The sequence below is a fragment of the Peromyscus maniculatus genome, chromosome 20, assembly GCF_049852395.1.
Source record: "Peromyscus maniculatus bairdii isolate BWxNUB_F1_BW_parent chromosome 20, HU_Pman_BW_mat_3.1, whole genome shotgun sequence".
In the NCBI taxonomy this organism is placed as follows: domain Eukaryota; kingdom Metazoa; phylum Chordata; class Mammalia; order Rodentia; family Cricetidae; genus Peromyscus; species Peromyscus maniculatus.
In genome coordinates this window covers 15,490,000-15,517,869 of record NC_134871.1, presented here as the reverse complement: position 1 = coordinate 15,517,869, position 27,870 = coordinate 15,490,000, and the positions used below count along the sequence as shown (strand labels likewise).

The 27,870-nt window shown below is 36.2% G+C and overlaps 1 protein-coding gene across 3 annotated transcripts in view; it reads right to left on the bottom strand.

Annotated features, from left to right (window-relative positions):
* The window catches only part of Csmd3 (CUB and Sushi multiple domains 3), a 1,148,052-nt gene that overhangs the window by 141,990 nt on the left and 978,192 nt on the right, over positions 1-27,870 (bottom strand). For 2 of the 3 annotated variants that reach the window (XM_006993205.4, XM_042265494.2), the window contains 6 exons: positions 25,021-25,134; positions 24,449-24,544; positions 22,719-22,922; positions 11,344-11,468; positions 3,131-3,227; positions 869-973 (listed from right to left, as the gene is read on the bottom strand). In XM_006993205.4, the coding sequence (XP_006993267.1) occupies positions 869-973; positions 3,131-3,227; positions 11,344-11,468; positions 22,719-22,922; positions 24,449-24,544; positions 25,021-25,134 (741 nt within the window). The remainder of the gene's footprint in view (positions 1-868; positions 974-3,130; positions 3,228-11,343; positions 11,469-22,718; positions 22,923-24,448; positions 24,545-25,020; positions 25,135-27,870) is intronic. The other variant, XM_042265493.2, reaches the window with a different exon arrangement.

Genomic DNA, 27,870 nt, shown 5'->3' with positions numbered 1-27,870 from the left:
AAAGGTATCTTATGAGTAGTGAGAAATGGAAGGCAGTTGGTGGAAGATCAGGAAGAAGACACAGAAGTGCATTCTTGTCACTTCTGATCACCGTGATATTAGAGTCTTAGCTAGAGCAGTCAATGGTCAATATCCTCCGCATGCAACGGCACAGAGTTAACTAAGGCAGAGTTAACCAATCACAAAAGGACACATATGGCTTGTTCCACCTATATGACTTACTAAAATAGCCACTTTTAAAGAAACAGTGCAATGGTGATTGCTGAGATTAGTGGGAATCCAAAATGGGAATTACTAATCAGCCAGCATAAAATTTCCGTTCACAAGAATATATTTTAGAGCTCTCATCCAGATTTTTATGGGCATTGCACAATTATAAATTCATTAAAAGGGTAAATATAATGTTGTTTCTTCTAATATTAAAAGAGAAAACACTATTCAAATTCTGGCAAAAATCCTTCATCTTATACACATATATTTTTTCAAATGAATTGACAGAATGGTTTGAAATTTTAAACATTATATCAGACTGATTGTTTGCTTTGTCAGATTTGATGTCATTTGTATAAAAACAAGAGTCTACTTTGTTTGTTGGTATTTTATTTTGTTCTGCTTCACAGGTTTTCTGCTTCTTTTATTGAAAATAGATGTTTTCCATACACTATATTTTGATTAAGGTTTATCCTCTTCTTACTCCTTCCAGTTCCTCCCAACTTCCCTCCCAATTGGTCCCCTGACGTTTCTGCCTCTCTTTAGAAAACAAATAAGCATCTAACGAATAATAATAAAATAAGATAAAGAAAAGGCAAACAAATCAGAATATAACAAACCTGTTCTAAGTTTCCTAGAAAATGTAAGTTACCTTTACCTGTGTATTCAAGGTGAAATCCTGCAGCGGAGACACTGATGTCTGACTGGAAATTTAGATATAAATTATTGGATGTACTATTTAGAAGGTGGGGTATTGTTGTCCCTGAAATGACAATAGAGAAGGTGGGTCAAGGGTCATGTGCAAAAGTCACAGCAACAACAAAGATACTAAGTAAATTGGTAACCAGCCAAAACATTGTGATTAAAACGGTGCATTGGTCAAAAACATTTGAGAAAACTTAGCAGAAATGTTTCCCCCTTTATCCTATTTTATTTCACTGTTCCTGTCTCCAGGGAGTAATACCTGTGAAATGACTTCAGAGAATTCCATCAATTTGTAAACACACAGAAATAAAGCCATTTTGAATTTTATGGAAATTTCTATATCACATGTATGAATTAAAAATAAAGTTTATTTAAAAATTGTTCATGTGCTCTTTTAGCCATTGTAACTTCAGACTTTGCATAGTTTCAGAGCAGACATTCATGAATTCACCGTTATTAATGAAATGTATGTATATAATTCTGCAACAGATTGAATATGTTTTCTTATATTTCTCTGACAGTATATTTAAAAAAAATCCTAGTTACATAATTATATTAGCCTGTCTCTCAGCAGATGCGCTATAATGGATTTCTGAACTTCTGAAGCAAATGAACCTTGTTCCATCCAATTATTGAATTTGAAAGTATAAAATACATGACTGAACAAATTAGTTCCTGCCTATTTACTAAAAAAAAAATTAAGAATCCAACCCAGTTTTAAATGACATGCATTGAAAATAACTGTCATTTCTGTTTTGAGATAAAGTCCAAAGAGCATGAGTGGTCAGTGTTGCAGATATCCTGGGAGCATTCAGAATGACTTTACACTTGCTTTGTACAAGAGTGTGTAAGAGGTCCTGAGCCTCCTGAGGGGAAATGGAAAGAAGCACTTATAGACTGCACCTTGGTGTTTAATTGTTCCCAATCTGACTCTGTGTTTCTTAGTGGCATCACGGTCATCACAGAAGTGGGAGGTAAACAGGCGCCAGAGAGGTCACTGGACCTGCCTTAGGACTTAGAGGATCTTAGTAATTAAGAACTCCGATCTTGGAGTCTCTCCAGCTGGGTCCTGCTCGCAACCTAACTGTAGATGTACAGCCTCCGGCAATTTAATCTCTGTAATTTCAATCAGTACTGAGAGCCATGGAGGAATGAAATTAGGAGGTGTCTGACAAGCTAGTCAGATGTCACACAGAGCTAGTGTGAAGATTTACAGCGGCATTCCTTTTAATCACTTTGCTCATCAGTATACCTGGTAGTAATAACATTGAACTTAAAACATAAAAGTAACTATGCACAGAGATTTACAAGACTGTGCTTCTGTCTGGATCTACATCTAACATGCTATTTATGTTTAAGCCATACCACTTCTGCTCTAGGTAATTATTTCCTTTGTTCATTAGTGATTCTGGATAATTGTTTACCTGCCGTTTCAAAACCTCTTTAAAAGATTAAAGCCATTCACCCTTAATTCAATATATTATTTAAACTAAGTTCACAGTTTAGCTTGTATTTATGCTTCTAGAAATTTTAAAATGTAACTACTAAAAATCACAAAATAAAAATCCTTACTTCTGCCGCAATGTGATGGAAGAAACTTAGAATGTGACACATTTCATCTGTAGAACCTTAGCAAATTTCATAGACGATTTGTAAAAGCATCCAATCTCTTAAATAACATGGTGGGCTATTTCACTTTGTGTCTCCCTCTAGTATGATTTTATAAAGACATGTTAGTTCTACAAAGTTGTATTCATTTCAAAGAAGTGATTTCATATTTCCTTTATGATCATTTAATACTACTTTATGTCATATGCATGTCATTCAGTCTCTAAAATTATTTTAATGACAGCATAGTATTCTGATGGATGAAAATATCATACTTAACAAAAATATAGTCATATTTTAATTACTATTATTTCATTCATCCTAAATCTTAAGAATAAGGTATATGTAGTATTAATGAATCATAACTCAGTAAAATATTACTATTTGCATAAAAAGGTCAATAAATATCTCAAAAGTATAATTAGCATGCTGGAAATTTTAAGTGGGCATACTACCATTGCTTTCACTATTTTAAAACTTCGTGTAACCCAGTTCATTGTGTATGGTTTATAGGTAAGCCCGAAAGAATTTGTAGGAATTATTTTCTTTCTTGTTCCGTGCCATTGATTATTTTTTCACTTAAAATGATCTCGGATTTCTCTTTTACCTGAATAACTTCCCAGTCTTGGTGCGTTGTTGTCTCCGCCATCGTAAAAGTCCAGTGAATCCCAGTTATGTTCTGTAGCAAAGCTAACAACTTGGACCTATGAGATAACAATTCCTGGTGAGAATTAATGTTTCTAAGCAGATACTCCAGTCTAGAGGTATCCATTAGAAGGGAGATCTCAGGGACAGCCAAAACAGTTGTGGACTTTGATAGATGACTCAACAAAACCAATCTTGGACATTTGTAGTACTTGACTCCGTGAACTAATTTGTATGTGAGAAGCCTTATGGGGCAACTGGTAGTGTACAGGATGGATATAACATGGAAGCTGCTTGTCGCCATCTCAGAGAGTATCTTTATTGAACATTTGGGTTAAGGTGCTAGGATTTCAATCATGCTCCAAACAACCAGCTTACATTCATGCTTTGAATATTAGACTTGTGAATTTTCTCATTGCTTGGGTGCTAGGAAAGAAACAGACCCATGGCTCACAAGCAGAGAGAACTTTGTAATGAATTTTCAATAGGCTTACCCTTCAGTTTGTTTCCATATATAAAATCCATTCAATTTTTTCTTTAATATTTACATGGCTGTCAATATAGACTGGCAGAAACAATGTTTTATAATAGATTTGTATGCATCTTCCAAAGATTAGTCTTATTAATGTGGTCATAATAGTGAAGTCACCTTGAAAGTCCCTCAAGTTGAGAAGGCAAACACTGGGCTACGATTCTGTGTCTATTCAATTTTATTTAAAGAAAGCGACATGTGCTACTTTGGTGTACCTCACTTGGCACAGTATGAGGTTTCTAGGAACCCACAGAACTCACAACTGTGGATTCCGTTCTGCTCTTTAGAGGCTGTGCTGGAGCTTTAAAGCAGGAAAGGAAGAACGTTATTAAAATGCATTCATTTTAGCTAACTGGAGTCGGTTTTAAGTGTAGGCACTCATTTGCTACATAGTTTTGACAATTCCATTCATTAAGCAGTTCTTTTCTGCAAAGCAGCCCCCTGTCATTCTCCTATTCAAGTGGATGCTGGCATGGCTGCTCCAGGGGTGAGTGCCACATGGCAGGAGATATCCTGCCTGCGTGATTGGCACCTGATCTAACACAGTGTTCCAGAACAAGAAGGAAAGCTCCAACCACTGCTTTCTTAAACAGTAATTCACTCCTGATTCTTGTCTGAACTTTTCTTTTCTTCAGTTGTGAGTAAAAATATATATATATACAGTGTACTGAACTAAAAATACCTTGTAAAGATTCATGCAGGAGTTGACTTTTGATCTGAGCCCAGGGTAATGAGAAGCTTCCAAAGTAAGGAAATTATGAAGTGTGTGCTACTGTGGTTGAATCAAATTATGAGCTGGACTTAGTGAACTATCAGTAATCCAATTTAGACACAGTGGAGAGAGTATTTATGTAAGAGGGAACATGAGTCCACCATAGAACACTGACAAGGAGTAAAGCTTCATGACAAATGACAGATACAGGTGAACACAAGCCAGGGTCACTGGGTTTGAAAGTCCTTGGTAACCTCCATCTGCACAAGCTTCAAACTAGAGATGCTGAAAATTTTCTCTGGGCTTCCAATTGCTCACAGAAGTTATTGTGAATAAGTTGTCTAATTCACAGATTCAGTAAGAATTAAGCTAGATAACGTGTATCAAAAGCTTAATGTATATTATAAATTGAAAACTCAAAATCTTAGCTGAGAAAGATGGTGAGAGACAGTCATTGACAACTAAACACTGGCAAAATAATTATACACTTGAGAGTGTAATTATGCCTTCAGTTTTTCCACAAAAGGATTGCAAAGGGGGGGCCATATAATCAAGACTTCTCTTCAAGTGCAGAACTGAACTGTGGTGGGGAACGAGAGGAGGAAAGTGGTACAACTGAACCAGACAGGAGGCAGAAGAGGGGCAGAGAAACTCTTCAGTGCCATGTGTGCTGACATGGAATGTAAACAAGAGACTATGACAAATTATTCATGAACAATTTCTGTTTTCCCTGAGTTACTCAGAACAGAGAAGCAGAAGACCCCCTCCCCCCCCCAAAAAAAAGCATCTTTAGGAAGGCCTACTACAAGTCCAAGACGATGAACAGTTGTTTAATTCTGGATTTGTCAGTGTGTCCCAGAAACGACAGATCCTAATCCCAGGAATTTATAAATATTCCCTTGTGTGCATGCTGGCAGAGGGGTGTGTGTGCATCTTTTTGATGTGACTTAATGAAAAATCTTGAGATACATGAAAAAAAATTTATTGAAAGAAATATAGAGGTGGATGAGAAAGCAATGTGTCCACAGAGGCAGGAATCAGATGGATGGGGCCAGAAGCCAAGGGATGTGTGTTGCCATTCAGTGCTGGAGACAGCAGGAGACTTCCCCAGAGACCTGGAATAGAAGAGGATCTACTGGGAGTTTTATGCTTATATACTGACGCAGGATTTGGACACTCACTTCTGGTACATTGAGAAGATAATATTTAAGTGGTTAAATAGCTTATTGGTTTGGGGTGATCTGCTGTGGTATTCAGAGAATTCTGATACAATTTGTCACTGGGATTCTAGGCAAATATAGCTTGATATAATAAAACCATATTGGGTATAAGATGAAATGGCCAGGAAAAAAAAAAAAACTAGCAGGCGGTGTTCTGGAATCGCTTATGATATGCAAATAAATGGCTCAGAATTTACAATGACACAAATTCAAGTAAGAGACATTGGAAGACTAAGGCACTCATTGAGCCTTTTGAGAAGTTTGCATTGGGTGAAACTGGTCACCATGGCAGCAGGTTAGCTTTATGATGGAGTGTGCTGGATAGTTTATGTCAACTTGAAACAAGCTAAAATTATCTGGGAGGAGGAAACCTCAATTAAGAAAATGCCTCCATAATGTCTGGGTATAGGCAAGCATATAAGGCATTTTCTTAATCAGTAATCAATGGGGGAGGGCATTGCTCATTGTGGGTGGTGCCGTACCTGGACTGGTGGTCCTGGGTTTTATAAGAAAGCAAGCTGAGCAAGCCAAGAGAGGCAAGACAGTAAGTAGCACCCCTCCATGTGTAGCAAGAATCTTAAAAGGTCTTATTAATAAAAACAAACCTGGAGCCAGGTATTGGGGTTAATGCTGGAAGATCAGAGAAGCAGAACAAGCCACAGCTGCCTCACCTTGTCAATTCCTCAGCTGATCCTGTTTCTTCAGACTGGAAGCCTCTCAGCTGAACTGTGCTGCTCAAAAGCCTAAAACCTTAACAGGCACTAGTTCCTGGAAGTTCTCATGCCTTATATACCTTTCTGCTCCTGCCATCACTTCCTGGGATTAAAGGTGTGTGTCACCATGCCTGGCTGTTTCCAGTGTGGCTTTGAACTCACAGAGATCCAGGCAAATCTCTGCCTCTGGAATACTAGGATTAAAGGCGTGTACTATACCACTGCCTAACCTCTATGTTTAATATTGTGGCTATTTTGTTCTCTGACCCCAGATAAGTTTATTAGGGTGCACAATATTTTGGCAAACACAATATCACCACATCCATGTCCTCTCTATTAGCTCCTGCCTCCAGGTTCCTGCCCTGCTGGAGCTCCTGTTCTGACTTCCTTTGATGATGAACAGTGATATGGAAGTATAAGCCGAATAAACTCCTCTCCAAGTTGTTTGTGGTCAAGGTGTTTCATCACAGCAATAGAAACACTAATACATGCAGTATGTTTCTAATTATTAAAAGCAGGTATTTATCAGAAAAAAAACCAAATATCACTTTACTGTGGATTCATAACATATTAGGAAATTTCATATTGATAATAATTATGTGACAAATATTTCCCCATAATTTCACAAATATTTCTTTTCTTGTTAAATATAGTCCCTTGGGAATTGTCTTGGAAACACTCTGGTAAAATAAAAATGAAAATAAATGAATATATTGCTTGCTACATACTTATCACATTATATTAATATGGCAAACTGTTCTTTATGTTGATATTTTCCCAAAGGACTCTCAATCATAAATTGTCTCTTTTCCTTTTCTAAATTTTTCTACCAAGGGTTAATATATTTCAACTCAAATTTGATTCATTAAATATTCATATAGTTCCATATCCCCCAAATTAAATGTTGCTTAAACCGGTATATTAGTTATAAAACAGTAAATAGCCAAGTTTAAAACATGAGAGATGTAGTAAATATGTGTTTAACATGACAGATTTTAATTTAGAAATATGTCCTAAAATAGAGTCAATATGGGGAGTTATTTTTCAACGTGCTAAACTGTCCTTCAGAGTATTTAAGAGTCCAATATATATTTCATGCTATGTGATTTCTAAAGAGTCTTCTAAAATAGGCTTCTGTTTTCTGAGTGGAATCATTAAATAAAGTACTTCCAAAGTAGGGTTGTATTGGCATTGACATGTACAGTTTTGAGGGTATTTGCCTAGCACGAGTGATATATAACAGTTTTTCTGCAGGTATCTTATTAGTTCATTATGCACTGCTAACTCTCCAAATCATTTCAAATCCACTGCTTGAGGAGGTGTCCATTGATTTTTCTAAAATTATTTACTGAGTTTGTAGTGCCAGGCTCTGAAGTAGCTGCCAGAACAGTCCTGGCCGCTGCCCTAGCCCTTGGGAGCTTCCAGACAATTAGCAGATAATAGGAAAATCTGATTGCTGTTAGAATCCAAACATATAACAGGGAATTTAACCTTTTTATCTAGTTCATAGAAAGTTTATCAAAGAAATATATTTTGGACAGAACCGAGAGTAAGGTGAAGGCAAATAAGGAGGGATACTGGCTAGTGTCAAAGACAGAGGAAAGAACATTCACGGTGTCTGCAGGAAAGAGGATGGCATGCTGTTATAGAGATGGAAGTTGTGAACCTAACAAACTTCAAAAGATGAGAAGCGTACAACCGCTGTCGAGGATTTGAAGGGAAGGTGAAATTCGCGTGCTATGAGTAAGAAGGAGGTAGTATGGGATTGAATTTCCAGGAGTTGTTTGTTTGTTGCTTGGTCATGTTGTCAGGAACAGACAGAAAAGGATATGTCTAAGACAAAGATGAGAGCTGCTTGATCTTTTGTGGTAAAAGTACAAATGGGAAGAAGTGCAGACACCTGAAAAGACAGTCCTGGCTCAGTTTGTTATACACAATATCAGACAGAATAAAAATCAAGGTTTCTGGCTTGAAAACTGAACAGCATTGGGGACATCCTCATACAGAGAATGATAGAGAAAAGTGAATGGAGAAAAGTCATCCTGAGAGAAAGAACAATAGAGGAATCATTTTGAGAAAAAATCATAAAGTTACCATTGGCGAGCTTAACGATAAATTTAGCTGAAAACATCCATTTGCTAGTTTACATAGTCTAAAGCTGGGGTTAGAGATGTGGGCTTCCTATATTTTCCAAACACTATCACTAGTACTAGTCATCATACAGAGAAAAAAAGGAGCTTTTGGTTTCATTTTGTTGTTGTTATTTGTTTTGGTACTTGTAACCTGTTATTCTTTGGGTCATCCTTAGCTCTTGAAAGTTACTGAGAATATGTAAGTAAAGATCTGCAAAGAGAGTGATAGAACCTAAAATAAATGGACCTCGGACTTTTAGGAACGTTAGCACAGGAGAGGGAAAGTTATTGAAATCCATGAAAATATTGAAGTAAGAACTAAGTGGGGGAGAGTTTTTTGAGAGTGAAAGGAGACTCCGCAGGCTTTAGCTGTGTTATCTCAATGCACAGATGAGCAAGGCAAAGGACCTAATCGCACAGGTGCTCATGGGACAGCAGTTTGATTAGAGCATTAGGTACTAAAGCCCCACTCCCGATTGCCAAAATTAGGACATGATAGTAGAGAGTAATACGAGTTTTCAAGATTATCATTTTATGATGGCATCAAAATGAATAAGCTGATAGCATATGAATAATCAAGGACATCCTTCATAACCTTATAAGTAAATGAGTTGAGAAAAGTTCTATCTGATTCACATTTCAGAGTACAACCTGGGGTATGAACAATCCTGAAGTCTTTGCTGATTCTTTTTTTTTTTTTTTCAGAATATGTATTTGGGAGAAATCCAGGAAGTGTTCATGAAAGGAAGGAGGTAATGATGCCTTAAAGGGGGCATGGGCATAATGGAATACCTGTAATAATTTATAATATTAAATTAGAAGAGAGGAGAGATTTACTGTGGGTTAAAAGTTTACATAGGAAACTAAGGATGTATAAAAAAGCTTTATGAACACCCATGCCTTTGTAAGCTACTTATCTACATACGTATGACTGTATGTGAGATCAGAGGTATTCTGCATGTGAGAACAATACTGCTCCAAGAAAACATGAGTTATTAAATCAAAATGTTAGTAGCAGCTATGGGACACTACCCTATGAATTACTAAACATGGACACACACTGCAGAGGCCTCTCCTAGCAGCACAGGTCATTACCAATGCGCTTGATTAATCACAGAACAAGATGGTCCAACCTTCTATCTGAAGTCACCACAGGCTTTGGCTTCGAGGACCTAGAGAAATCGATCTCAACTAACTAAGAAAATTTTTTCCTGCTGTGTAACTTTCAGAGTCCTGGAATGTGCCATGCGGGGTCCTGGATGCAGAAAAATCATAATTTTTCTTATTCAGCACGGTATTCTGCATGCTACAATACCAACCTGTATGAAATGATGTTCTCACTGCTGCAATATTGACATGTTGTAATAGTAATAGTAATAGTAATAGTAATAGTAATTAATAGTAATACTAATAGTAATAGTAATCAACTATTTCTCAGTAGGATTGGAGGCCTGTCCCTGGGAGAGAATTTGTGCCTGATGCTGTGAAACTGGTCAAAAGGTCAGGGGTAGGGAGGTCATTGGCCCTGGTGGGAACCTATTGCTATTGCTTTACTAAACACTCATGTTGTCTAACTGTCCTCTAAATAGTTATCTTTATGCCCATATGTTACTGCTGCTCTCAACTGTTTACAAAGAATCTTGTTTTTACAGTGGGTACTGATTCATATAGAGACCTTACATCTGGTCAAAGAGTTCAGAAAAAGTGGCTGTGAATGAGTAGGAGTGCTCAAATGTAGATGGGACACCTATTTCAACCCCACTCCCAAAGCTAAGGGAACATTTTTAAAGCAGGGGTAAAAAGAATGTAAATGCCAGAGCAAGGGGAAGCATCCTGTGAAATGCCATCTTCTGAACATGATGGAGACATCATACTTATAAACTCACAGTGGCTGTAGTTACCTGCATGTGACCTGTACATGATCAAGACATTCAAGATTCCAATGGATGTTCCATGGATAGCTTTAATTTTTTTAAAAAAAAAAATCAAATCATGTTGTTCATCTATTTATTTATTCTCTCTCTCTCTCTCTCTCTGAGTGTGTGTGTGTGTGTGTGTGTGTGTGTGTGTGTGTGTGTGTGTGTTAGAACTTTGAGAGTGCCACAGTGCAAATCTAACAACCAGAGACTTCCCTGCAGTGGCTGGGTATCTTCTTCCTCCATGTGAGTAGCCTAACCTGTTGAACCATCTGGCAACCTTGAATGTAATAGTCTAAAAAAAAACAAAACTTCATTTTGTGACATTTATTGTCATGTTTTAATAATAATAATACCCAATGTCTGGGATTTTCTTATATTCCTCACAATTTCCTATTTTGAATATTTGCTCTTGGAAAGCAATGTTCAGAAGAGATGTCCTGGAGAGGTGATTGTATCTTGAGGTCACTGACCTCTTCAATTGATTAATCTATTCAGGGTTATTATGGCATTGGACTATTCGGAGATATGAAACTTTAGCAGATGGATTCTACTTGGAGTAAGTTACTGGAGGTATATCTGTAAAGAATTTATTTTTGCCTTAGCATGTTCTTTTCTTTGATAGAAATAATTTAGGCCAGAAATGGCCAAACTGAATCTCTACTATTCATACCTCTTGAGCTATCTCATCTCATGAGTCTGTTGTGCCTGGCAGATTTTTTGTTTGTTCATTTGTTGTTGTTTTTATTATTATGTGTCTTCTTGAAAACTTGATTTGGCTTTATTTTATTTTCAGGTTAAAAATGGTAAATATATGTCTATTAAACTTAGTCATGTCAAGCCAAACGATTTGCTCAACTTTAAGAAATAACATGCCTTCTGTCATTTCTGAAAATATTAATTCTTAATATAAAATGAAAAAAATAAGAAAAATAAATAAGCATTCTTACTTGAATGCCAGCTCCCTCTGGCACGGTGATCTTCCAAACACAATTCAAATTGTTGTCATAAGGTTCAGGATATCCAGGAGACAAAATAGTCCCTTTGCGCTTAGTTAAAATCCCCCCACAGGGCACTGGAAGTTAAACAGCATGAAAGCTAGTTAATTCTAATGCAAAGGATTAAAATAAGACAAAGGTCAGAAAGAAAATCTCAAACACAGAAGAGGCTTGTAAACAAAACCACATCACCTTAGGTTTTAAGACTTTAAGCATACCACAAAAATACCTACAGAAATTAATTACACAGCATTAATGGAAGAATATCTAAAAATCACACAATTATGATTAACATTTTTGTTATAAATCCTAAAACTTCATTGACTTTCTCACACACAATGTAAAATGAAATAAATCAATGCTTACACATATAGATAGTGAAGTTTTTGAGTCACTATTGGAAGTTATTTGGCACATCCTTTATTATTATTTGAAGGGTAAGGGGATCTTTTGAAAACTAATATTGATCCTGGTAGTAATTACTATGAAAACATTCATTTAGTCTACTCCATATCACAAGACTTCTAATCACTGCTGTATTTAAATTCATTTAAGTCTCTTACTGTCCAAACTGACTACAAAGTGTTTTTTCTTCATCTTGTAACTGAGGAAACAGAGTCATTAAGAAGTTAAAAGATCTCACAGTAAGTAATTAATCTGGGATTTGCATGCTGGGATTTGGATCCAAAGTCCATGTTCCTCACAGGAGAATGATACTTCATGTGGTTATTATCAGTCTAACTCCTACAAAAAAGAACAATATATTCTATGTTCTTCCTCTTAAATCTACACTGAAGCTGAAGTTCCAGCCTCTTTCAGAATGGATTAGATTAAGGTCTTGTGCCATGAATGATTTTATTCACATTCTGGGCATTGCCTAATTCATAACTCTTGAATCCTCTGTCCCTTTGAGAATGTTCCTCAAATTCATCAGAATGTCAATGTCTTAATCCTCGAAATGCAAACACTACTGAGTCTAAAATGCTTTCGAAAAATATGCAGAGTATTATTAACATGAAGAAACTAGTATATTGGTTAAAATACTACAAATAATTAACATGTTATACTTCTTTTGGCTACAACTATTATTATTTTGAATACTAAGGTGCTCTGTTGCTTGAACATTTTTCCAAGTTTGGCTATGATGGTAGCTATAATTAAAATTAAATAAAACATATGGTTTGTATGAGAGATTGGAGAAGGAGAAAGAAAAAGATAGAAACAGAGGCAGAGACAGAGAGACAGACAACAGAAGGAAAGGGAAAGGCACCTGGTAGGCCTGAGGAGGTCTCTGGGTGTCCTGCTCTCCTCTGCTTTAGACCTTTGAGACAGGGTCTCTCGCTGAATCTTATGCTATGCTGTCAGCCATCGAGTTATCCCTGTTCCCTGAACATTTAGATTATAGGGATGCACAGTGGTGAGGGCTGGGATTCAAAGTACGATTCTCTTGCTTGTGAAGCATACAGTTGTACCTACCTAGCCATCTCTCCTTTACACACATGTTTATAAAGAGTTTTAAATCAATGGATCAGTCTTGTGACACTTCTCAAGTCAAATGCAAAAATCCAGGGTTCCTGCCCAAAAGGGTACTGTAAAAATTTTAACAGGTTGAAAATTGTTTAAAGTCATTTGGTGGGTTTTTTGTTTGTTTTTATTTTTTCTTTAATTTTATGTGTGTCGGTGTGAGTATACACATGTGTGCAGATGCCCTCAGAGGCTAGAAGATGATGCTAGACCCCTTGGTACTGGAGTTACAGGTGTTTATAAGTGTCTCCCTTTAGAGCAACAAGCATTCTGAACCAGTGAGCTCATGTCTAGACTCCATCTGCTGTTTTCTTATACTACAATGCTGGGGTTAAAGAAAAAATCCAATTAAATTAGTCAGAAAGTATTTTGCACCTTTAAAAATATCAACAACTCTTGTATAGGGCACAAAAATATCCTGGATGGATTAGAAAAGGAATCATTAAATATTTGCTTCAAAAATAAATGGTAGATGATAGACAGACAGACAGATAAATAAATAAAATAATAAAAGAAGGAAAATGGCTCACAAAGAACTTCTGGTCCTTGGATGAATTAAAACACTGCATTTCTTCTTTTACATCTTTATACTATTCAGCTAAATTCACATTTTCTTTGCCTGACATAGTACATGGATCATAACCCAGGCTTCCCCATATAATTTATATATAATATATACTTCCAAGTTTCTGTCAAAGTGATCTTTCTAAAGTTATAAAATGGCATGTTACTTCTCCATGGGAAAAAAAATATATAAATACAATCCATTTCATCAGTCTTTCTCTTTCTAATTAATTGCCATCCCTCAGTGAATACATTTACTTACATATCTTTTCCAAACACAATGTGTTTTCCTCTGGCCATATACTCTTCCTCCAATATGCACACTGCTCAGTCTAAATCTCAAAATTCCTATGTCCAAACAATTCCCATTCTCTCCTACATCACAGTGGATGTTACCACCACTCACACTATTCTTATGCCATAAAATTAAGACTCATCTTGATTTCTCATTCTTGCTATCGCATTTTCTATTTCTACCTTCCACATTCAATCTCTCAACAAATCCTGTTAATTCTCCTTTAAAACATATGTGGTGGACTAGAGGCATGTCTCAGCCAATAAAAGTGCTGTAGTGAAAGCCTGAACCAGTCCCTGAACCCAGGTTAAAACAATGCAGGTGGCCAGGGTACGCCTTTACTCCCAGCATTTGAGAGGCAGAGGCAGGCAGATCTCAGTGAGGTTGAGGCCAGCCTGGTCTACAAAGTGAGTTCCAGGACAATCAGGATTATTACTCAGAGAAATGCTGACTCAAAACACCAAATCAAAACAACAACAACAAAACCCAATGCAGGTGAACCAGCCTGCATCTGTAGCTGTCCCAGCATTCCTGCATCAGAACATGCAGCAGACAGAAAAATGGGTTAGAAGCTCCTGGGCCTGGGGTGTGCAAAGCAGTGTCAGGCACAAGAGAGATCCTGCTTCAAGAAGGCAGAATTGAAGAAGAGACTCCTGAAGTCATTCTCTCCCTTCCACACAGGTATTTCTGTATGTGTGAACCTGTACTTCCTCATGCATGCATGCACACACATATGCACGCGCACACAAGAACACACACACACAATAACACAATAGTAAAGAAGTCAACAAAAAGTATACCCTGACTCAAATCTCATTTCCAGGACTCTGATCATCCTCTGTAATTTACCTTTCCTTTTTTCCTATGCAGTCTTATGACTTCCACTCTGGTCTTTCATTAGAGCGATTTTTCAGAAACATCCTTTCACATTCCACTCAGTGACTCCCTACACCATTGAATTCGCCCTGGCCATGGCCTTCAAGGATCCCTACCTTTGTTTGTCTCCTCTCTGTAGGAACCTTGTCTGTGTATAGTGTTCCAGACACCTGTGGACCTTCTCATGTTTGTGTGTGCCTCTACTCAAAACAAAACAGGGATCTTACTACCAACACAAGAAAAAATAATTCGTCTACCTTTCTAGTGCTGATTTCAGAATTCAAAATTATATTTCATGTAAATATTGATAATTGCTGTTTAACACTACAGGCAATAAGTCTTTCTTGACTGCATGTAAAGATAAACAAATGGGCCCATCAAGGAATGAGAGTTGAGGCTGGGCAGCAGTGGCACACGCCTTTAATCCCAGCACTTGGGAGGCAGAGCCAGGCTCATTTCTGTGAGTTCGAGACCAGCCTGGTCTACAGAGTGAAATCCAGGACAGGCACCAAAACTATACAGAGAAACCCTGTCTCGGGGGGAAAAAAATGAAAGGAAAAAAAAGATAAAGAAATGAGAGTGAGACCTGTTTAAACACACACACACACACACAGAGAGAGAGACAGAGACAGAGACAGAGAGAGAAAAATAAGAGACACACCCCTTCAAAAGTTTCTCATTTGGACCAAAAAGAGATGAACTAGATAGGTGGTGCCATTGCCTTGAGACACTTCAAATGAATGTGATTCTGGGTCTGGAAGGCACTTGAAGAACACAGCAGATAATAGTGATGGGATAAGCAGCTAATTAAAGACTTTTCCCCCAAGGGGTGTAGGTGTCACTGCCCGGCCTTTTCAAAAGAGACCTCCCACCGACAGAAGTCCTTCTACCTGAGGCCTTCTATTGTCAAAGCTATTAGTGGCTGCAGGGGGTTATTTGAATCTCCAAGTCTCAGAGCTCGACAGCCTTGGGGCTTTAGACAGAAAAAAAAAAATCTTAAGAACACTGAAGTGTAACAGGGTCAAATTTGAGGATGAAAGCTCTGTATCCAGCCAAACTTTTATGATTCCTTTTTACCTGTTTCATAACTTTAAATTTTTTTTATCAAAGTTATAATTCATGGTAATTTATCCATGAATTGTTTAGATTGAGGCTTTGTACAAGATTTCACTTGTCTGTATGCCGCTGCTTCCATTTTTCCAATCCTTTCATTTTTGTGTAGTTTACCTATATAACTTTTTAAAAATTCATTTTACATACCAACCACAGATCCCCCTCTCATCCCTCCTCCAGCTCCCCTTCCCCTACCTCCACCTCCACACTTTTTATCCCCTCCTCCAACAAGGTAGCTGTTGTCCCATTGAGGGACAGCTGAGCCTGGTACATTCAGTTGAGGCAAAGCCCTTCCTGCTTTATCAGGGCTGAGCAAGGTGTCCGACCATAGGTAATGGGATCCAGAAAGCCAAATCATGCACCAGGGATAAATCCTGACCACACTACCAGGGCCCCCACAAACAGACCAAGCTATACAACATGGAAAACCTCAGATGTGCTCAAGTAAGCATCAGACCGATCAAGAATATGGCTATGTAGAGCAATAATGAAATTTGACTGCATGAACCTGTGAGAAGGTAGCTAAAGTTGTTATACCTCCACATGCATTCAGGAAATGATCAATTGTTTGCTGAAATCCTGTCATTGAACAACTGCTCACTGCTCAGCTGCTATGTATCAACAAGGTCCTCTTGGTTGAGTATAAAATAGTATATTAGTAGGGAAAATGAGATGGATTTAAATAGATTAAGAAAATTTTAACAAGCACAAATGCTGTATATGCATAATATAGTGGATGTTCCCATAAACAAGAGTGTGGAGAATGGATGGAGGATGAGAGGCACAAAGCTGTTTTACAAAGGACAGTTGGAGAGTTTCAGTATGAGTCTTGAAAGAAACAATGCTGTGAGGTAGAAAAGCATGGAAGAGTAGTGTATTCTAATTCGTGGGAACAGGGAGAGCAAAGGCTCCAAGCAGGCTAAAACTTACATAAACAATGTAAATTCAAAGTAAACACAAAAATCAAAGAGACTACACAGGTATAAACTTAAGATAGCTCTGTGCTGACTTTCATATTAAAATTGTTCATGCATCACGGATTTTACTTAAAAACATTAGACACAATCATTTGTATTCAAAATACTTATTTTTAGATTCATTCGTGTCTGCTTCATATGCGCAAATGTTTTGCCTGCATGCGTACCACGTTCACGCAGGGCCACTGGAAGCCGGAAGGGGGCACTAGAACCTCTGGAATTGGAGACACAGACTGATTGGTGCTGCCCTGTGAGTGCTGGGAATCGAACTTGGGTCCTCTGCAAGTGCAGCAAATGCATTTAATTGCTGCGCCCTCTCTCTAGCCACCGTATTCAGAAAATTTTGAAGTTAAAATATCTACAGTTCAACATAGACTCATTAAGTAAAAAATACAAAGTTTAAAGTCTCATCTAAATATAATACAAAACAGATCAATAGTATTTGAATAGCAATTTATCCTGAGATAAGTTTGTTGTTAGCCATAAGCCAATTAGTACTAGTAATATATAGGAGTGGCCTAAACATAGAATAGTTTCATGGAAAATGCGAAGGGAATATAAAGAGTTGGTAGATCTCAGACAAGTCCACAAAGTTTGAGAATAATCTTTTTTTTTTTTTTTTTATGCTCCTTCCTCTTGTCCTACTGGAGCTGGGTTCCTGGATTCTGAACCTACCAGAGCAAAGGTGATACTTTCTAAACACATAGATAGAAGAGGGATATAAATAAATAGCTGCTTTAGCTAAACACATGAGATTTTTTTACATGGGTCCCAGGGGAATTGAGAACTTGACATCTTAGCTTAGGGATGACCCCATAAGCCTTGGTCACTTGGTCATAGCTGTGTTGCTCAACTATCCATAGGCATGTTAAACACTTTGGAGTGTTTGTGTTGGCCTTAACTTTATCTAATCTTTCTATTTCACTTCAAGACTGAACACACCAAAGTATAACTCAGATATTTGCAAGATTTAGAAGAACATCATAATCAAACAAATTGTCAACTATTAACTTTTACAAAACGTTGTTCCAGACTGCCTGAGGATGTCATGGGCTTTCCTATGTTGCCAGAAACCTGAGGAAGGGCTCGATGTTTTTGTGGTTGCTGTTGTTGTTGCTTATGGTTTTTGTCATGTTGTTATTGTTGTTTCGAGACACAGTTTCACTGTGTAGTGCTGGCAGTTGTCCTGGAACTCACTCTGTAGAGCAGGCTAGCCTGGAACTCCAACATCTGCCTATTTCTGCCTCCAGTGTTGGGATTAAAGCCTATGCTACCACCACACCGGCTGAAGGACTCAGCTCCTGACCTGACACCATATCACCTTTCTGAATTTTCTTTATCTGCCTTATTCTGTCCTGCAATCAGATTCTGATAACAAAAGAACTGCACAATAAACATCTTATCACAAGTGTCCAAACTCCCCTTGTACACAGCAGTGAAGTTCTTATTGGTGACAAGGCCCTACCAGGCTGATGCTAAGATAATGGTCAGTGAAATGATGTTCTAAAACAGACACCTTTATAACTCTTAAACTTCCCCATCCTCTTCCCCTTTCCTGTATCACCAAAGACTCTCAGTCACATATTGTAAACAATACTTCTCTGTTTTGCTCACAATGTCATTATGGCTAAAAACCATTTCTCTGCCTTCATTACCATTCATTCTTTTGATTAGCCTTTGAGACAGGGAGCCAAAACCTGGTATGATGGGAGGTTGGACTCTGGCCTCTGTGGTACGTCTAGTAACACTATCTTCTAGTCTGAGGGCAGGAAACAGTTTGTGTTGAGGTTTTTCTTGGCATAGCTCATGTTATAGCTTTCATTGGTTGAAGTTACATGACTGCAGATCTTCCTGGCAAAAATTTCAAACCAGTGAATCTCCTTCTGTGGAGTAAGAGGCATAGATCCACTTGTACAGTGGGCATCTGTCCATCTAAGGGGTTCTGTGTAGGCTCCCATTTTGGGCAGTTCTCTGCCTGGACAAAGCTGTTCTTTGGGGCATCTTTTATTTCTATGTGGAAGCAATTAGGATAACATTATCTTGCTGTGGATTGGCATCTTTTATTTATATGTGGAGGCAATTAGAATACCATTATCTTGCTGTGGAATAGCATATACATTACAACTGCCCGAGACCTTATCTGAGTAGCTAAAGAGCTCTGTGACACAGCTTAAAGTAGATCCTGGCAGAGAAATGATAGAAGGTATCAGAGATCCTCCCCCTTAAGTCAGCCACCTCTCACACCTTAAAGTCTGGAAAGGTGAGGCAGGGAATATCCCTTGATTATTTCTGAAATAAAATCTGGCTAAATCTTCCATTGTCTTGGTCCTCCTTTTTGTCATATCTGACTAATTGCCCTGTTATCCTGTCAACTACCTCCTCCTAGTTTCTGTTTAAACAGTAATATTACCAAACATCCCTTTGCATTCGCTTAAAGTTGCCTCCTGAATACAATGGTCTTATTCCAATTCACAAGCAGAAAGTTTCTAGATTTTAAGTTGAGATTCACATTTCATTATTACATGTATGTATGTATGTATTTATTTATTTATTTATTTATTTATTTTCTGAAACAGAGTCTTGCTGTGGTTCCCATGCTGGACTCAAACTTGCATGCACAACTTCTTGTGTCTGCTTCCTGGGTACCTTAGACTATAGGGGCATGCCACCGCAACTGGATAACATTCTGTTATTAAATGCTTTATGAGTCACACACTTTGACAAAAGCAGCCAAGACAAACAAATTGAGTTGTACCTCCAATGTACCTCCTCTGCCAAACACCCAATTCAATTTCATTATTCCCAAGTTGTACTTTCTATAAAATAATATTAGTACATCTAGGCAGCTTCTTACAACTTGATAATACAGATAGCCTTCCCTACATTAGTCAACAATATGTTCCTTATTTCTATCTGAAACATCAACAGGGCCTTTGCTGAGTCTAGACCAACAGTCTCTTCATGACCACCTTATTATTTTCTGAGAATAATTATCTCTATAGTGCTTTATAGAAATGTAGCTCCATCCAGCACGTATCTCAACCATTCCAGTTTTGATCTATTTTCCAGTTCATCTTTAGAGTTTGTAAGCAGCAACCAATTACTGTTGCTGATTCTTTGACTTAGTTCATTTGCACTGCTAAAACAATACACCACAGACTGTATATCTAATAAACAACAGGCATATATTCTCATAGTTTGAGAAGTTGGAATGCCAACAATCTGTGCACTAGATGATTCCACGACTATGGAGAGCCTGTTTCCTGGTTCATATTGACCATTCTCTTACTGTGCTTTCACAGCATGGAAGGGAATGAGACATCTACTTGTAGTCTGTTTTATAAGAATATTAATATCATTCGTGAGGTTAATACCGAATCATTTTTCAAAGGCTGCCCTATGTGTATACAAACACAATGTAACTTACCAATTAAATATTTAAGTAGTTACAATAGTTTACATATAAAGTGTGAATGTGACATCCTACCCACCTGCACCCCAGGACTTCATTTGTTGAAGGCTTAGCCTCCAGATGACACTGCTGTTTAGTTGTTATTGGATCATGAAGGAACCTAGTTCATCAATGAATCAGTCCATTCATTGGTCAGCTCAAGGCTAAATGAGCCATTAGGAGGAAGGGCAGAGCAGAAAGACATAGGCCATGAAGGAGAGAGGTGATATTGAAAGGTATAGCTCATATGCAGATCTTCCAATTTTCTGCTTGTTGGATGACTAAAAGTGGGTAGCTTTCCCCACAGTGGCCTCCTGCCACTAAATGTTCTCCTCTATCTCAAGCTTATATCCATTAATTGAGCCTAGAAATTAATTCAAATCTATGAAAGTTTGTAACAAAATAGCTTTTATTCCTTTAATTTGATTTTCTTATGAATTTGAAGAACTAACCAACATGACTGTCACAAGACTTTTGTTTGGCATTAAGCAGGACTAGATTATATTACATCATTTATATTTTTACATTTTATAGCTGGCTTTCACTTCCTTTCTTCTTCAAGTTATAAGTTGTATTCATTTTTTTTTTCTGAATCAGCTAGTTTTTCTCTTCTGTGTCTTTTCTTTTTGGAAACCCTCTCATGTTTTCATGTTTTGATGAAAAAGAAAATGTTTCCCCTCATAAGGTAGTATTTTAATTCTTTGGAGTCACAAAGAAAAGAGAAAAATCTGAGTAAAACTATTGCTTTGTACCTATTTAAAAGAAAATTATAATATCTTTAATTTCACTTTATTTGCATTTTATTAATTTTATTATTAATGTTTACATGGAGCAACTGATGAAAACAAATTTTACTGTAATTCTAAATAATTTCATAATGATTACTGTTACAATAATGTTAAAAGACACAAATTGTAATCTTATTGGAGGAGGTAGTTCAAGAGCCCTCTTTTATACCATAATGATTATAGTTAATGACTTATGTTAGGAAGATAGAAAAGTAATTTCCCAATAGGTTGTTTGAAGATTTAAATTTGTGTCAAAATATTTAAAACTAGGACTGTCTACTGTTAGGAACTAGGTGCTCCCCAAGCCTTCCTTCAGCAACTCAACACTAGCAGTTATATCATCACCAACCGCCCAATGAGAAATGCTTACCCTTTTAAAGGTCCCTGCCATCACAGACCACAATCTTGCTCTCTCAATCTCTGTCTCTGTCTCTGTCTCTCTCTCTATCTATCTCTCTATCTCTATCTCATCTCACTGTCACTTTGTCTCTGTCTCTCATCAACACTCTGAGATGCCCTTTCACGCACTCTCCTTGGACTCCCCCCCAAAAAATATCTTGCATGAAATCTGTTGTGTGGTGTGATGTCTTCTGCATTCCTTAGCTCCAATCTACCACAGTACTTCTCCCACTAAACTCTAACCTCTTAGCTGTTTTGACAGTTATTAAAAATGCATTAGACTGAAAAACTTTAAACAGAAGACATAGATTCAAAATTATCTAACAAATAAAAGCAAACCCAATCTAACAGCACACTAGAGATATTAATCTCTATATCATCCTAGGAAGGCAAGGATGGTTCAGCATTTACCAAGGTAAATCTGATACCTCATAATAACAGAAACAAGGACAAAAAATTTATACAATCATTTCAATGAATGCAGAAAAGATATTTGACAAATTTCATGGTGAAAATGTGGAAAAAATTTGGCTTACAAGGAACATACCATAATATAAAAAGTAATGTATAGTAAATTAATACCTAATATATTGAATAAAGAGGTAATATAAACAGTTATAAGATCTGGAAAAAGAAAATCTGAGAACTTTTCCCATTTTATTCTGGCTACCACAAGTCACAGGCAGAACAACAACACAAGAAAAAAAATGAAATGATAAAAGAAAAGAAAAAAAACAAATGAACAAAAAGAGCATTTAACTGAAAAAGAGGAAATCAAATTGTGATGGCAGATGATATGATCTATCTTTAAAAAATATCAATTGACTACTAAAATCAATAAATGAATTTATCAGTTTCAAGATAAAAAATCAATAAGCAAAAATTAATAGCACTTAATAACTATAAATAAATAAATAAATAGCCATCTAGAATTAAGGAAAGAATACCATGTCATTACCAAGAGATAAATTTTGCCTAAATGTTGTAAGATTTTTACAATGAAAACTCAGAATACTGCTGATAACAGCTGAAAGACACACATACAGAGAAAGAATATTAAAATAATGATTGATAGAATTGATAGAAGGAATAATTCAGGATGACAGGATAGGCAAAGATATTTTCGATAAGACTCCTAAAGGACAAGAAACAATGGCAAGTATAGAGGGCATTCTGTAAAAGTGAAAAGTTTTTCACAAAAGGGAATTATCAGAATATAGAGACAGTGTAGAGAACTGGAAGAGACATTTTTGGATTATCCATTGGAGAAGGAACTTATCTGATTAAAAAATGGGCCAAAATTATGCACAGTCACAGAGCACACAAACATATACACTCACCAATGCAAGTAGGTAAGGAATCATTCCACTGGGCCAAAGAATTGGGCACTGTGTCACACCTAATGGCTCTGGAGCCATGGAGGATGTATCCTGGGTTACATTCAAAGAGGACCAATGAACCAACGGCAAAGTCATTGCCCATCCTTCTTCCAAACCTTGGCTCAGGCACAGAACTGCACTGTGTAGAGCTTGTTCTAGGAACAGCTGCACAGAAAGAAGTTGGTTTAATTTCACGTGTATCAGACATATATTGCTTTCAAAATGTAACTACCTACAGAGGCTCAAAAATCTCTTTTTTTCCATAATTAGAATGATTAATTTTAACACATATCTAAATGTTTCAAGTTCAATAAAAATAAAATACAATTTAAAAAGAATGTTGACCTTCAAGATATTTTCTTTAAAAATTTTAACTTTGATCCTTTAAATAACATCAATTATGTTACTTTCTCTCTTCTGTTTTAACTAAACTCTTATCAATACAACAAAGCAACTTTTTTTAGATAATGCAATTTACAGGATCAAAAGTGGTTGTATAATTTTCTGTTTTGATTCCCAACTACAGAAAATAATTTAGAATACATGAAATATTTTCCAGTTGTTTCATGTACTGGATCTGATTAATACTAACTAGATATTGCAAACATGTTTACAAACTTAATTTTCAATGTATGTTTGTTACCAATGAAGACAGTAATTTCAGTCAGATTAAGCAGAATATAAGTCAGACAGATTAACAACAATATTTATTTTTAATTCATCAATCATACATAATAAAATTTGAGATGGTGTTTATAATTTGTATGCCCATCAATTGTGCCTTTTTTGATTTAATAAAGTAGAATGATAACAGGATGTTTTTTCTTTTTAAAACACATACAAATGTGATTAAAGAGATTGACAATAGTCCAAGAGAATGGCATGAATTCCAATAGATTAAGCCCTCCAGCATGACTTGAGGAAATGCAACTAAATTTTCTCAGTGCCTTTGAAGATTCACAGTACCACAATTGTGTACAGGGGGAAATATTATGATAAAAGAGTGTATGTTACAGCCAACTGAAAAAAAAGTGAGATGAGGGAGTTTAATAAGAATACAAAATCACAAATATTCATACATTTCTTAGTAGTAAGGTACAAAGTAATTTTGAGAAGAACTATTACATGATCATATACAATTGATTCATATATTTCAAATGATTCTTGATTTAGTTCAACGATACTATAAAAAGTTGTCCATAAAAGACAAGAAAAATCATGGAAATTAACATTTAATGTGGAAAATTCTTAGTAACTGTGCAGAAAGTTCAATTTTACTGAGAGGATAAGAAAGTATATTTTTCACGTGGAGCAACATTTACCTTAACTAAATAAATTACAACAAAAGTCCATGTGTTTAATTTAGAGTGGAAGACCATGAGAAAAAAAATGAGACGAGTCAAGAATAGTAAGGGTAACACAGGTGTTTTGAAAACAAAATGTTGGGAAGGAAAGAAGGAAAATTCAGGCATTTCAATTAGGAAAGGTGATGGAACAATGCATTCTTTTTAAATTGGGTGAAGCAACAATGTTGTAGGAAAGGATTCATGAGGTAGGTGTCAGTGTACAACTACTTAATGCCACTTTCCTCTGTCCTCTACGGTTATGAGGAGAGCATTGGACAACAACTGAGCACAGCATGGAAATTGATATCATTCCTTAGTGTGTTTCTAGACTACAGTGTCACTTACCTTGATAAACAAAGTGAAATCCCTTAGCTGTTATGGGTCCAACTGAAGTGAATCGAATTGTGATCTGATTACCTGAACTCAGTGGAAGTGACTCTCCTACTCAACAAAACAAATACTCAGATATCATAAATAATCTCCAGTCAGTAAACTAATAAACTACAGCATTTTACACTGTCATTTGAAAATGTCAAACTAGGTTCCATCAAATTACTTTAAAATAGCCTACTGCTAGCAATATAATTTCTTTGGGTTCAGCTTCAATTGCAATTTTTTTATCAGAAAGCTTTAATTACATTTTAATACATATGGCTCATTCTTAAATATTTTATAGCACATGAAACACCACAGATTGTGATTAAGTATTGTATTTATTTTATTACAGTCCTAGAAAATAATTAAATTTGTCTCAAGCTTATAAATTACTATTAAATTGTGGTTTTATTCTTAAAAACAAAATCTTCAGGTTACAGTATTGCTAACATGGATGACATTAATCTCAACTCTCTCTACAATACTAATCAAAGTCAGTCTTTAACCAATAGCTGAGGAATGGCAGTTCTAGTAAAGGATACCTGAATGGGATCCCGAGAGGGAAGATAACAGAGGAGACTGCTGAGTTGGCCCATCAAACACCTCAACAACATCGTGGAGGGATGTCTGGAAAAATACAAACTGGCCAAACACCACTGATCAACAGGAACCAGGAGAAGCAAACCAATCACCAACCATCCAAAAACAAAAACGAAAAACAAACAAACAAAAGAAAATAGAAAGAGGAGGAGACAGAGAACAAAGGATTACAATATAATAGTAATCTGCAGGTTTTGTGTTCTTGTTTTGTTTTGTTTTGTTTTTTGTTTGTTGTTGTTGTTTTTGTATTTTCTACCTTTAAATGAGGACTGGTGCCAATTGGTTCCTGACATATGTATTTTAGGCCACCAAGACAATGAGCATGATTTAAGGCAGTAAAGTTTTCAGAAGACTATCTTTTTAAAAAATAATAAATGGATATCACATTTAATTTAATTGGAAATTGTAGAGTCATTACAATTTAGTATTTACCATAATTACTTTCAGAATTTTTTTCAGCTTTTTTTGTTTGTTTGTTTTATTGAGACAGGGTTGCTCTATGTAGCTTTGGAGCCTATCCTGGAACTCGCTATGTAGCCCAGGCTGGCCTCTAACTCACAGAGATCCACCAGCCTCTGCCTCCAGAGTGCTGGGATTAAAGGAGTGGGCCACCACCACTCAGCTGTTTTTCTCATAGTTTTATTTCACTCTGTGACTCTCTTTTTCTAACTTCTTTCTCCTCCTTTAGGTTAAGATAGCTAAGATTTTAATATAGGGGATTTAAAAAAGGTTGTTCTCAAAATGTCATTCCATTATAAAACATAGGTTTGCTAGAAAAATATCAGCAAGATATTTTACAGATTTCGTGTTTAATTTATATTCTGTGTAAAAATGACTCCTGACATTTATTATGAATCTTCCAATGAAATGAACATAGTTTAAGATTCCTAAGCAACTAAAATGTTACAAATCTTCACAAAAATTACTTTTTCATGGGAAAATAAGTTCTGAAGTATTTCACAAAAAAAACTTTATGAGGTTGATTATTTTCACTTATTAGTTTACTTATCTGTATTCATCTTATAAATTTATATCCAGAATATACTTCAACTACATTCACAAACTAAGATTTCTACAACAGATGTTAATTCATTTTTCATGTTACAAAAACAAAATATAAGAAAGAAGTGAGTAATGATAATAATTCTTAGAACTTTGCATTGAGTGAAAACATTGTGGACTTAAAAGATTATGCGTCAATTCTAGTGATAATAAACATCATAATTTTGTGTATTCAGAATCATATGACTTTTACTCAATCATCAATGAATGAGTATAAATATAAGTACATTTAATGTTTCAAGTTCATATTCTACAACTCAAATCACAGTTCTGGCCATTCTTTGAGGATTATTTTGTAAATAGCCCACATAGCTGCAGCATTGCTGAGCTTGACCCAAGACACAGATGTGTACAGAGTACTGTGAACTTAGCTACATTCATTTATTGTCATGGAAGAAATAAGTTGGTGATCCCAGTCCAGTTCTTTGTAAATGAAGAAGAAGATGATGAAGAGGAGGAGGAAGAGGAGCAGCTGGAGGAGGAGAGGGGGAGAGGAAGGAGGAAGAGGATATTTACCACATTGGCAGATATACTGTCACTACTTTGAAAAATGTCTGACTATTGAAGTACTTAATTTTATGAATATTCTCCCTGAAAATATTTGCTGGAAAAAATGTAAGAAATGTATGTTTCTATTACATCAGATACATGCAGTATACTGTGGAAATGGCTTACAAGTTATGTAACATTTTTGGAGTTCAGATTCTTTAAAAGATGCTGAATTTGGCCTACCATATCCCAGGCTATTTCAAAAATACCCAGAAAAAAAAAAAGAAATGGTGGCTGTTTTTACAGTTTATGTATTAATAATGGGTTTTGTATGATTGTTTTAAAATATGGCTTTATCTTGTTCTAATATAACATGGCTATTACCCATTGCCTGAAAAAAATGGCCAAAAAGGACAAAAACAAAATAAACAAAATTTTGATCTCACGAACATTCCTATATCAAGTACATTGTGCAGCAATACTCCTTACAGATAATGTATTTTTTCTATGTTAAAATTTGAAGTCCGTTAGAAAATTTACAGTTCAACACCATTCAACTGTGTCTCCCTGAATATGTCAGTGATTCCAATACTAACCACTCTCAATTTCTAAGACAACCACTGTATCCAATGCAAACTAAATATCCCTCTGTGAGTATATGTTATTAAGAAAATAAATCTGCTGTTTTCTCTTATAAGTAGGGCCCCTTGCAACTTCTTTCTCAATGGATCAGTTTTGTATAAATATCTTCTATAAATTAAGGACTCTTAGAGAATATGTGTCAATGATATGGTCACCAGCATTTTAATTTTCCTCTACCTAGGTAAGAATAGATACTGAGAATGCTCTTCCGTGCACTAATGTTAGTATGCACTTATAATTTTCTGTAATTCTGAGGGAAAATCAGATAGTTGAGAGAAAAGTAGTTGGGATGCATTATGGGGACAACAAGCAAGCTACTTCTTAACAAAACTCTAATTTTGCATTAATGTAGACAATCGTAAATTTAAATTAAAATTGTTGTGTATAAAGTTACCTGAAGAAGATATTGAATCACTATTTCAGAGATAGCATGATAAAAGATGTGTTTAATGTAGCATTTGTAGTCCCCCAAATCATTGACACTTGCCCAAACCTGATTTCACAGACACTGTTAGAATACTTATTCAGTTAACTAATACCACAGCTTGGAACCACACACCTCATCCTCAGCCAGATGTTTTTATTACATTTATTCTTTG